The 12,631-nt window shown below is 50.8% G+C and overlaps 1 protein-coding gene across 1 annotated transcript in view; it reads left to right on the forward strand.

Annotated features, from left to right (window-relative positions):
• Positions 1–4,634: 4,634 nt before the first annotated feature.
• The window catches only part of ADAMTS17 (ADAM metallopeptidase with thrombospondin type 1 motif 17), a gene marked incomplete at both ends in the record, with an annotated part of 351,029 nt that continues 343,032 nt past the window's right edge, over positions 4,635–12,631 (forward strand). The window contains 2 exons of the mRNA XM_082649123.1: positions 4,635–4,713; positions 5,180–5,550. Coding sequence (XP_082505249.1) covers positions 4,635–4,713; positions 5,180–5,550 — 450 coding nt within the window. The remainder of the gene's footprint in view (positions 4,714–5,179; positions 5,551–12,631) is intronic.

Here is a 12,631-nt window from a genome sequence, read left to right on the forward strand (position 1 = left end):
CTGCCTCCCGGTCAGATGGTGCCTCTGGTGACCTTCAGAAGGACATGAGGATGGAGTTGTATTTTCAACAATGGGGACACTTGAAGGCCACGATCACTCAGTTCCAAGGCAGGCTGAGACCTCAGAGGCACAGTCTGGAGGAGGGGAAGAGCCAAGATGTTGGGAAAGGGTAAGGGCTAGAAATACCTTAGTACAACCCTGACTGAACAAGTAACAGCTAGACTGAAAAATCAGTGTTCAAAGGGGTAGTAACTTGGGCTTGTTCAGCAATATCAGAACAGGGACTTGATTGGGTGAGCAGGAATGGAGGGCAGCAGGAATTCCCAGACAGGGCCATTCCTAGAGTCAGGCAGGAATGGCCTCATGCAGCTGGGGCACCCATTCATAGTGAACTGACACTGCCAGAATTCCTGGAACCAGGGAGGGGCCTGGAGACCCCACAGGGAGAGTTTGGCAGTATTCACTCAGGGGGTTGGGATGCTAGCCAAGAAGCTGAAATTTGGGATCCAAGCTCAACAGGGAAAGAGTAAAATATAAATTAGAAAAACCAGGTCTTTGGAGAAAGCAGGGAGCTGGGGCCTGCTGTGGGAAGACAGGACTGATGCTGGACGCCCCCTGCTGGAGAGGATTTGGCATCTCACTGGCTCCCAGGAAGGAAGGTTGTTTGCCTCAAAAGGAAGTGAATTTAGTAAGAGGAGGCTGTCATGTGGAATCCCCCTCTCTCCTCACCACCCCACCAATGCCTAGTGATATCTAGGGCACAGGGTCTCCTTCCACTTACACGCAGATCTAGTTTACACGTGAGTCTTGACACCTGGACCCATCAATTACCAGCTCAAGAAAGCTCTGAGTGGGAGGATTACGGAGGGTCACGTTCTGCCGAAGTGCCTGCAGTCCTCTTTGTGCTCTGCCCAGTCTGTGTCTTTGGCCCTCTATTTCTAACTTTGGCAGTTGAACATGGTGTCTCTTGGCAGAATCTGTGCTGCTTTTGGGACTGTCTTGCTTTCATTAACAATAGCAGTGGTCATGATGATGGAGACCAGCGTCCAAACAGGGAGTATCCGAGAGGCCAGGAGAGTCAATATAATCGACTTACTGGGGTCAGTTCCAGACAACATGATCAGAAAAGGTCACTGCCCACCAGAAAGGGGCAGTTCAGAAAAAGCAGTGGACAAGCTGAAAAGTTTAGGATCCTTCTCATCCGTGAGCACAACAAACTGTTTTGATTCCCAGACAAAAAAGAGGGCTTCCCTTACATCACATTCAGACTGCCATTGTCACCTGTAGGGCTTCTGCCTGCTTGTTTGCTTGCTTTTTATCCCCTCCCCACCCCCACCCCCAGCCCTCCTCCATCTGTGAAATGAGATTAAGTCCTGCCCTTCCACAAAATTAAGACCAGGAAATTTGTGTGTTATGATGACATGAGATCATAGCAAATAGTAATGATTTCCTTTTTTAAGCAATTTTTTTTATTGTGGGAAAATGTACATAACATAAAATTTACCATTTAAACCATTTGAAGTGTACAGTTCAGTGGCTTCAAGTACATTCTCATTGTTGTGCAGCCATCACCACCATCCGTCTTCAGAGCTTTTTCATCTTCCCGAACTGAAACTTCGTACCCATTAAACACTAAATCCTTGCTGCTGCTCCTGCCAGCCCCTAGTACCCACCATTCTCTCTTCTGTCTCTATGAAAGTGACTACTCTAGGTATTTCATATAAGTGGAATCATACAGTATTTGTCTTTTTGTGACTGACTTATTTAACTTAGTTTAATGTCTTCCTTCAGATATACACCCAGAAGTGGAATTGCTGGATCATGTGGTAGTACCATGGAATTTTTTTTTCTATACTGCTTTTCATAGTGGCTGCACCAATTTAGATTCTCTCCAAAAGTGCACAAGAGTTCCCTCTTCTCCACATCCTTGCCAACACTTGTTGTCGCTTGTTTTTTTGGTAATAGACATCCTAAAAGGTTTGAGGTGATATCTCATTGTGGTTTTTATTCACATTTCCGTGATGATTAGTGATCTTGAACACCTTTTCATGTACTTGTTGGCCATTTGTATGACATTTTCTTTAGAAAAATGTCTATTCAGGTTCTTTTCCCTTTTTTAAACTGGATTATTATTATTTTTTCTAATGAGTTGTATGAATTTCCTATATATTTTGGATACTAGCTCCTTATCAGATATACGGTCTGTAAATATTTTTTCCCATACTGTAGGTAGACTTTTCATTTTGTTGATGGTTTCCTTTGCTATGAAGAAACTTTTAGATTTGATATAGTCCCATTTGTTGATTTTTGCTTTGTTTCTTGCACTTTTGTTGTCATCTAAGAAATTGTTACAAAGACCAATGTCAAGGAGATTTTTCCCTTTGTTTTCTTCTACACATTTTACAGTTTCAAGTTTTACATTTATCTTTAATCTATTTCAAGTTTTTGTGTTTTTTTTTTTGTGAGTGGTGTAAGATGGGGTCCAAGTTCTTTTTTTTTTTTTTGCATATGGGTATCTAGTTTTCCCACCACCATTTATTAAAGAGACTACCCTTTTTCCTTGAGTATTTTTGGCTACCTTGTCAAATATTAGTTGATTGTCTATGCATGGGTTTATTTCTGGACTCAATTAGCCATTTATCTAATGATTAACATTCAGGTTTTTGCAGTTTTTTGCTCTTAATAATGTGCTGTGGTGAGCATTCTTCTACACATGCCAGTTAACTCTGCTATTCCACTCTTGCTAACTACCACTGTGTTAGTTAACAAGAGTGGAATAGCAGAGTTCTAGGGTGTGTACATTTTAAACTTGACTGCAGTTTGCCCACTTGTTCTTCAAAGTGGCCGTGCCAATTTACACCCCCACCCATGGGCAGGAGAGTGTCCTCTCCAATCCTTGATATTTCCAAGCCCTTTAGTTTTGGACAGGCCGGAAGATGAAATGGCATCTTGCTGTTGTTTCAGTTTGTGTGTCCCTACAGACTAATGCATTTGAGCATCATCTATCTGATAGGTTGATGACTATTACTTCAGGCGGACTCCAATAGCAAAATTGTTCTTGCGAGGCAGTGGGGCTGCTACTCCCTGGCTTTCAGTGGCAGGCCTTTGAGGTGGCTCTTTGGCCAACAAACCTACACCAAAAAGCTCACCATGATATCTTGTGCCACCAGAAGATGCTGCTGAAATTTCAGTTGGCTGAGGCTGCTGTCAAAGGAGAGGAAAAAAGACCCAAACCTGTCCATGAGCAGGACGTGTGTGGAGGCTTCCAGGAACTTTAGATGCCCAGCAGTGAGTGGCAGCCCCTGGAGCAGTGGAGGGTGGGGTCGACAGAGCAGGAAATGATTCCACCAGCCACACCCCAGGGAAACACAGAGCAGCAAGTTTGCAGTAGTGAGAGTGCTAGGCTTTATTGAGAATCAGTGACACAGTCCACTCCTAGGGTTGATTAAATGTCATGAAAGCTGGACAGTGTTCACCTCTGGATTCCTTCTGATGACATGTAATCCTTGTGATGAATTTTAGATTCTGAGAGGCCCTCAGCAGAGTCCAATAGGAGTGCTGTAGCCCCTCTGCATTGAGAAAACAGAAACGGGCAGGACAGGGAAGGAAGGGGAGCGACCACTTCAGTTCATTCTGTTTTGTTTTGTTTTCTACAAGACGTTCCTCAGGAAGCTAAGGGAATCACCTTTCTTGCAGACCTCAGTTATACCCTGGTGGGAAAAGAATGAACTCACTCTGTTGCCAGAAGACTTGGGTTTGAGTCCGGCCTTTGCCACTTTGTGCCCGTTTCCTAACCTGTAACACCGGGCTAATGTTTCTTCTTGCTTGCCTTGGAGGGCTCTTGTTTGTAGCGAGCAGCACCGGGCCAGAAATCTGGACCACAAATTCTAGCTCTTGTTTTGACAGAAACTCACTGGGTAACTTAGTAAGCTCCTTAAGCTCTCTCTCCCTCAGTTTCTCAGTCTGTAAGAGGGTGTGATCTCGCCTGTTCCACGGGCTGCCGTGAGAATAAAGACGACAGGGGTGTGAAGGGTTTGCATAAACACTGCGCTTTGGAGGTAGCATCCGGCGCAAAGTTGTGCACATTGTGCATGAAAGTGCCCACCCACAAACAACCAAAACTGGTTTTACTTTAGATGCAGAGAGAAGGTGCTTTTACGGGTGAACTCGGTTGGCTAGGACGATTTGTGGCCTGTCTTCTTGGGAAGCTGAGCAGCAGGATCAGAGAGGGTTTCGAAAATGGGGACAAAGTCTGAAGACCAGCCAGGTGTCTTCCCGGGTCCTCTGGGATCGCGCTGCTCCAGACGGCTCCCTTGCGCCACCTGGTGTCCCATCCCCGCCACTGCCCAGAAACCACGTGTAAGAAAGTGCTTGCAACCTAACTACGCACCCTGGTTTAGACCCACACTAGCCAATAGAGAAGGGGGAGGCGGGGCAGGGGAAAGCGAGAGTCCAATCACCTCCCGCTTTCCGAGGAGAAGGCGGGGCTTGGGATTTACCACGTTGGGTTTGTCCGCAGCGCTAATTACTTTTTCCAAAGACTGGAGGGCTCACTCCGGCTGGCGCCGCCGCCTCGCGCGCTCCTACTCCGCCGCGACCGTCCGGGGAGGGGGGGGTTACTCCTCCCAAGTACCATGTGTGACGGCGCCCTGCTGCCTCCTCTCGTCCTGCCCTTGCTGCTGCTGCTGGTTTGGGGACTGGACCCGGGCACAGGTAGCGCTCCCTCTCCCACTGCCTCTTCTTCGCCTGTGCCTCTCGCGGCCACCTTCCCCCTGCCCTCCGGAGGCATCCTGGCGGCCTCCGCCTGCCCGCGCGGCCCGGCTCCGGCGGCAAACTGCTGACAGCTCCGGGGTCGAGTGGGCGCGGGCCGCGGCCGGAGGACTGGACTCCGGGCGGTTGCCGGGAGGCCGCGCCGCCGCCGGTTCTCCGGACGCCGATGCCGCGGCCGCGTCCCCGGAGGTGGTCGGGCGGCCGCGCCGGAGACCGTTCCGGCGGTGGCGCGGGGCACGGGCGGAGGCTCTGGCTGGCATGGAGGTGCTGGGGCGAGGGAATGGAAGAGCGAGCCGGCTCGGGGCCGCGCTGTCTCCGAGCTGGAGCTGGATGCCCAGCGCTGGACCCTGCGCCCGGCGGGCCGGAGGGCGGGCCCCGCCGCGCTGACGCGTCTCCTTTCTCCCCGCAGCTGTCGGCGACGCGGCGGCCGACGTGGAGGTGGTGCTCCCGCGGCGGGTGCTCCCGGAAGACGTGCACCTGCCGCCGCTGCCCGGCGCTCCAGGGCCCCGCAGGCGCCGGCGCCCCCGCGCGCCCCCAGCCGTCCCGCGCGCCCGGCCCGGCGAGCGCGCCCTGCTGCTGCACCTGCCGGCCTTTGGGCGCGACCTGTACTTGCAGCTGCGCCGTGACCTGCGCTTCCTGTCCGGCGGCTTCGAGGTGGAGGAGACCGGCGCAGCCGGGCGCCGCGGACGCCCCACAGAACTGTGCTTCTACTCTGGCAGCGTGCTCGGCTACCCCGGCTCTTTCGTCTCGCTTAGCGCCTGCGGCGCCGCCGGCGGCCTGGTACTGCTCGCTCCCCCTCCGGGTCTGCCTGGCGATCTGTCGCGGCGCCGAGGGTGGGGGTGAGGGGTGGTTCCCGGGGAGGGCTGGGATTGGGGTGGGGCCTCCGGCGTGCTCTGCCGCTGGCGGGAGAGAGCACCCCCAACCTTCCAGAGGATCTATGAGCAGAGGGCTAGAAAGGGGAAGCGACCTGTTATCCAGTACCTTCCACTGGCCGTCCTAAGCCTCAGAGGTGCGCCAGGCCAGCGCCGATATGGGGTTGCATAGCGAGATACGCCGCAGCCCGCCCAGGGAGCACATGTTCAGCAGAGATGAAATCCGTCAAGCCCCTAGACTGAGAGGTGCGCTTGACCCAGGTGTAGAGAGAACGCTATTTGCATCTGCACAGGTGTGTATGTGTGCGGGTCATGAGGAACACCTATCTATATGTGTATAGCTCACCTATTTTTGGATGTGGGGATGGAGCATTGACCTCCTTTCTGTCCTTTTGAGTCTTTATGTACCTGGAAAAGTATATTTGGAGGGGTCCTCCGACGGGCCACTAACCTACTCTTCTTAGTTGAAACGTGAGAACCAGGAGAGGGAGGGTGTCTCTAATATTTTTACCTTATACTGCAAGCAGACATTTGTCTGGCACTCACCCTCAGCCAGGCCTGAGGAATGCTTACATTGGTGATGAACAATGTCATCCCCAGAAGCTCCCTCAATGTGGCAGTAATTCCTCCGCCACCCCACCCTGCTGCATTTGCGGCACCCGTGGCAGTGCTCCGAGGGGTGGAGGAAGTTCTTGTGCGCCTCTACCCTGCCTGTGCTCACACTGGCTCACTTGGCTACACTGGTGCCCAGACAAACACTTCCCAGCTTCTCCATCGTGCCCCCGTAGAGCGCAGATGGCTGGCAGATGGGCTGCCCCCACCCGTCAGAGCCTGGGATGGGCTCAGAGAATGTTCCTCTATCTTCTGGGGAAGTGGTTTCTGATATTCTTTTGTGTCTGTGCTTCCCTGGCACAAGAAACTGCTTCCCCCACCTCCACCTTATCTTGCTCCACCGTCTAGAATTCTCTAGCTCTTATCCACATAGTGTGCAACAAGTTGGCACGAATCTGCAACAAAGCCAGAAACCCTGAGGGTCCAAGTCTTTATATGAGACTTCTGCTCTCTTTCCAGCAGTGTAGGGGAACTTGGGAAGTAATTCCCAAGACTTGGCCTTCACCAGTTCCCCTTTTAGGATTTTTTGAGTCCTCATCAGAATGTGATCTCCTTTTGCTGGGCTGGGAGAAATTGGCTTCTTTGGTTAAACAAGGAAAATGGACCGTGGAGGGGGCCTAGTAGGAGCTAATGTGGAACAGGGGCAGGGAATGTGGGCTATGGGTGAGGAGGCTTAAGTAGGGGTGAAAAAGGCTCAGGTCACTGAAGGACTCGGGTCAAGGCTGTATCATGTTCTGGGAGGGACTGGAAGGCCCACATCATTTTTCCTGTTTTTGCCAAAGTGTTTAAAGTCTAGGTCACATCACTGTACTGAACATGGAAACATCTGAATCCCATTTGCTGCGGTTTAGTGAGTTTCTGTAGAGGTCAGAGTTTATACTTCTTGGTGTAAAGTTTCCAGCAAGGCGCTATCTGTGAAGGAGCCGAGGGTGGAAATCTGGATAACATTGATTTAAAATCCTCAGAGTGAGTACTGGGCCCTCTCACAGATGGCATCTGAGCAGTGAGAGTTCCCTTCCGTCCTCCAGGTTTTCAGGAAGACTGTCCTTCCTTTTGGCACCATGTGAGGGCGCTGTGCTTTAGATAAAGGAACGAGGCCAAGAGGCTGAGTTCAGTGTGTGCCAACTGCGGAGGGACCTCTAAGACTTTAGATTTTAATTTCTGCTTGAGCAGACACTTCTGTTGTTTAGTCTGCCTTGATCATCCCATTTGTGTAAGCTGGACATTGGACATTTCTTCCTAAGTACACCCTATAGAGGAAGGGCAGAAGGCCAGGAGGCCAGAGACAGCAGGTGATTTGGAGAGGACCTCTTGGTGACAAGGTGGTCCTGCCTTTCTAGAAAAGAAAGCAACAGAACATAGGCTAACCAGGTTTGCATCGCACTCCACCTTACTTTGATTTTGGTTCCCCAACGTGCTTGAGACAGTTCAGCTGGGCGGTAATGCAGTGTTAGTCCTTCTGGACCACGGTGGAAGCACCATAGAGATGTGGCACGCCTGTTGTGTGTTTTTGAGGACTGGCTCAACCACGAGGTGTAGGGGAGGAGTGATGCCCAGTAGATGAGTTTTGGTGCCCACAGTTGGGAGCATTCCAAAGCCTCCTTGTGTCTAAAGAATCATGTAGAGCAGGGGTTGGCAAACATTTTCTGTAAAGGACCAAGTAGTAAACATTTTCGACTTTGTAGGCCATATGGTCTCTGTCACAACTAATCAACACTGCCCTTTTAGTGCAAAAGCAGCCATAGAAGGTAAAGAAACAGATGGACCTGGCTGTGTTCAATAAAACTTTATTCCAATGTTGAGTATGAATTAAATCCTGCTGCATCTCACATCTCCAGAATGGCTTAGTGAGGAGTGTTGCCTGTGGGGCAGGGCATGCAGGCTCTGTTCCCTGTGCTGTCTGTCTCCAGAGACATTTGGTACCTGTTTAAAGGAGATGCATGATTAGATCATTACTTAATTAATTGTTTATGGGTCAGGGGAAGTAAATCTCATGCTCCATTTTGCTCCCTCCCCACGCCCCGCTTTTGACAGGGGGCAGAGGGGCGGGTCTGTGGTATTTACCCTGTATCTTATCTTGAAAAGCTGTGCAAGCTGCACTTTTTGGATCTTCAGAGACCGTGGGCTCAGGTATTAACTGTTTTATGTTTATGCATCTTCATTTTATTTACATTTCAGAGAGTCCTCAGACATAACATAGGTTTTTGGAAGAGTTTCTGTAACCGTATAACTTCAAAGCGATGAACTTTGGGCATATGAGGAAGGTATTTTTCCTCCCAGAGGATTAATGTGAGTTTGGATCAGCTGCCTCGTGTGAATGGGACCAGATCATGGAAGGCCAGCAGAATTCGAAGAAACTTCAGGTTAAAGTTCACCAGAGCAGGCAGTGGAGGTGGAACTTCGGAGATAGAGTGAGTGTCAGTCTCTGAAAAGACTCTCTATGCTGCTTGTCTGAAATGAGTGGTTGGAGGGGCTGTTTTCATCCCCACACGTGAGGAGAGGTGGACAGAGAGGAGGAGTCTGGTCTGCTGAGCAGTGGCCACTCTTCCTTCATGAATACTGAGCTCAGGGGAGTCCACCGCCCAGAGTCTGTCCACCCCTTCTTGGCTGAGGCCGTGGCCTGCAGGGATGCACTATGGGTGAGATGTCGGGACCAGAGAGGACACCCAGGAGCTCTGGGCTGTGGCCCATTTTCCAGGCCACCCTGGAGGGACAAAAGGTCAAGGATAGTCCCAGCGTGCCTTCTCTGGAGTCACAGCCATGCTCCATAGGGGGCTGGCTTGTGGTCTCTCTCACCCAGGCCGCTCACTGGGGTCCTGATGGCCCAGCTGCCCTGGCTCTGTCTGGTGCCTGACCGCAGCGTGGGGGCCCTTGTGGTCGTCCTTCACCTGTGCTGCTCCCCACAGTCTTAGTTCCCATAGCTCTTCCTCCCAGTCTGTAAGAATGCTCACCTTTACCATAGGGGAAGAAGTGTAGTCTAGGTAAGAACAGGGGGGCTGAGTCCAGCCAGGCAGTGAGCAGGTGGCTTAGAAGAGTTGGGAGACCGCGTTCTCAAGAGGGCAGCCTGACTTCAACGATGAAGGAGCTGGTTTGGGAGGTTGCTGCCTTTCCCTTTAGAGCTACCCAACTCACTTTTCCTTGACCCAAAATTGCCCAGCTTTTTAATGCAACATCACTCGATCACTGACAGCTGAGTAGGAACTGGTCTTGGCAAAAAGTATACGATGGGGAGACCATTTGAAAGGGAGCAAATAGACCAAGCCATGTTATCTTGCATCATTATATTGATACAGGTGTGGGGAAGGCACATAGTCCTTAGTCATTCATCAATTAATATTACTGAAGAATTTATCATGCACAGCATAAATATATTTGTTAAATGCAAAGTATATTTTTTAAAACTTTGTAAAAAGAAACAATTGAGTGGATGTTAAGGAAAGTAGGAAGGGAAACAACAGTTGTGAAATTTGGGGTGTGGAAGAATTAAAGGGGAGAACTTGGAGCAGAGAATTCTAAGGCCTCCCACGGCCTCCTCTGGAAGGACGTTCACTCTGCCTCACGGTGACTTTCTATACCCATCGCTCATGGGCATCAGGTTGCCCATGAGTGTCACCTAGGATACCTAACCCTACCTCATTATTTACCTAGGGTACGTAACTAGAGTTTCCCACCTGAACTTTTATTTAGTTGGCAACATTTTATAAAAGAAAAAGAAATACAAGATGGGATGATGAACTGAAGACGTCTTCTTAGACTGATTGCATTCTTGGAGCTTATTTCCTGAACTCTGAGATACTGCAGCTGCCTGACCTTGGATGTGTGCAACAGGAGATGTTTTTGCAGCCAGTATGTCTGAGGGAACCACTCAGAGTCAGCGGTTAACCTTTCCCCGTGCACACTTCTGCACATGGGCACACAATTGCACCGTCACACTCCTGTTCTTTAGCAAGTGAGACTGAACAGCCGTTCCGGGCTGTGATCTTGAGCAAGTTGCTTACCTCCTTTGAACCTCCCTGTCTGCAGCCATACAAGGGTAAATAACATTGGCTTTGTGTGGCTGTTGAGAGAATGAAGTAAGATAAAGTCCGAAATCATTTAGTGAGAGCCTGGCACATTAAGGCATTGAAAACACATTTCTTCTCTTGCCCCACAGGCCATTCCCAGGCTTTTCCAGTTATAAATCAAGCAATCAGTCAACATAGTTGACTAAATGAACAGATCATTATCACACAGCTGCCATGTGTAGGACCTGCTGGTAGGCTCCCAACGAGCCTCAAAGAGAAATACGATGTGGGCCCTGTCTCGGAAGGCAGTCCGGGTTCGCAGGGGAAGGAAGGTGTGCTGGAGCCTGCAGGGTGGCTGATGGGGAGAGCAGGGAGTGGCTCTGGGGTCTGATGGGGTGGGGCAGGTCCTTCGGGTAGAGCCGAAGGGAGTGGGCCTCAGGTTCTAGGTGGGAGGAGTGATGGCAAAGCCTCCTGGCCAGGTCCTTCCCGAGGTAAGGGGCCCACGAGCCGACTGTGGGATGGAGATGGGTGATGAACTGAATGGACAGGTGTCTGGATTAGATGAGGCGGGGCCCTGGGTGCCAACATAAGGCATTTAGAATTTATCCTAGACCAGTAGTTCTCAACCTTGAGCTGGCATTAGTGTTCCCTGCGGGATTTGCTACACTGATTGCTGGGTCCCACCTCCTGGGTTTCTGATCCAGTCCGTCTGGGGGTGGGCCTGAGCACTTGAGTTTCTGACAGGTTCCCAGGTGCTGCTGCTGCTGTTGGTCTGGGACCATTTTGAGGATCACTGGCCTAGAGGCAATGGGGGGGCATTTCTGGCTACTGACCGGGGAGGAGCCCCTGGTCAGAGAAGTGTGGGGAGGACTGAAGCAGGAGAGCATTTGGAGGGGTGAGGTGATGGGCCTCAAGCCTTGGATGGTGGAAATGGAAAGGAAGGAAGACTACATGAGAGGGGGTCTGAAGGAGGAGCTGACAGTCTGTGACTAACTCTATCTAGTGATGGGAAAGGGGGAGTCTGGCTTTGGAACGAAGACCAAGTATCTGTGTTCAGGCCTTTGACATTTGCAGAGGCAGCAGCAGGATTTTGAAAAGGGGGCTCTGGATGGCACTCTGGGAGGGGCAGGGGGACTCCCTATGGAGGTTGGGAAGCCCCTCACGCCTGTGCCAGGTTGAGGATGCTCCTTCCCCGGGACACGTTCAAGCCCCCCAAACTCTGCTGAGGCCCCCCAGAAAGTCAGAGGCAGGTACAGGAGGGCCTGCAATCACAGGATTGTTTTTCCTTCCGGAGAGCAGACTTGCTCCGCCTCTCCAACCACCTACGGTCACCTGTCCACGGGGAGAAGACTACCTAAGACCTGGTCCAGTGAACCCGGGAGCTGCAGTCTCCTGAAGAGGAGAGGCTTGGAGGGCTCCCTGGGCACTGAAATCCCAGTGTGGCCTTTGTAGGATGGTGAGGTCAGCAGTCACGAGGCAGGTCCCCTCAAACGGAGGACAGAGCATCAGATGGTTCCAGAGCATGGATACAACAGGGTTTCTTTATCTTAAGAGCATTTGCCGCATTATGCTGAGAAGTTGTGCTCATGTTAGGAAGTGGTACAAATCTTTCTGACCTTCACACATTTTTCCAGCTGCAGGAGAGCTAGTCCTGCTTCAGGGGGTGGGGTGGGATTAACAATACCCAGTTTATAACGCTCTCTTAAAGCAGCACAGAAACCCTTCAAAACCAGCTTCCAGAATAAAGAGAATTAAAAGGGAACCACTCAGAACTGTCATAATATCAGGTTATACCTGATACACTTTATTTGACCCAAACTTCTTTAGTAGGATACCAAATTTTAGAATGTGTAAGATTTCTCTTCTAAGAGCACCATTTCATTGAGGATTGTTGTCTCCTTTGAGACCAAGTGGCCTCAGGGCTTCCAGTCCTGTCTGCCGTGGGCATCTAGTTCCCCACAGTTCTCTTCAGATGGTGTTTGCAGCTCTCTTGCATCTAATGCAACCTGAGGCTTTTCCTTGCTGCCATCTGTGGAACAGGGAGGCCTTGGAAGAGCATTTCCATGTGTCTCACTTCTCAGCATAGATGGTGACCAGAGGAATAATGCAAACCCAAGCAACCCTGCTTAGCTCTTGGGACCACAGGGCAGCAATGTGCTAGAAGCCAGGGCAGAGCCCCATAGTCAGAGGAAGGCCCAGGTTGGTGCAGGTAGTCTGCATCTAGGGTACTTCCACGTGCTGGAATCAAGCATCTCTGGCACCCAGTTAAAAGCTAGGGAAGTGGTTCTCCACCCTGGCTGCACATGGAAATCTCCTGGTGAGCTTTAAAAAAATACCAGTGCCTGAGTTTCACCCCAAGGGATTCTAATTCAC

This window comes from Grampus griseus, assembly GCF_964374135.1.
Source record: "Grampus griseus genome assembly, chromosome: 2".
NCBI classification, from domain to species: Eukaryota; Metazoa; Chordata; class Mammalia; order Artiodactyla; family Delphinidae; genus Grampus; species Grampus griseus.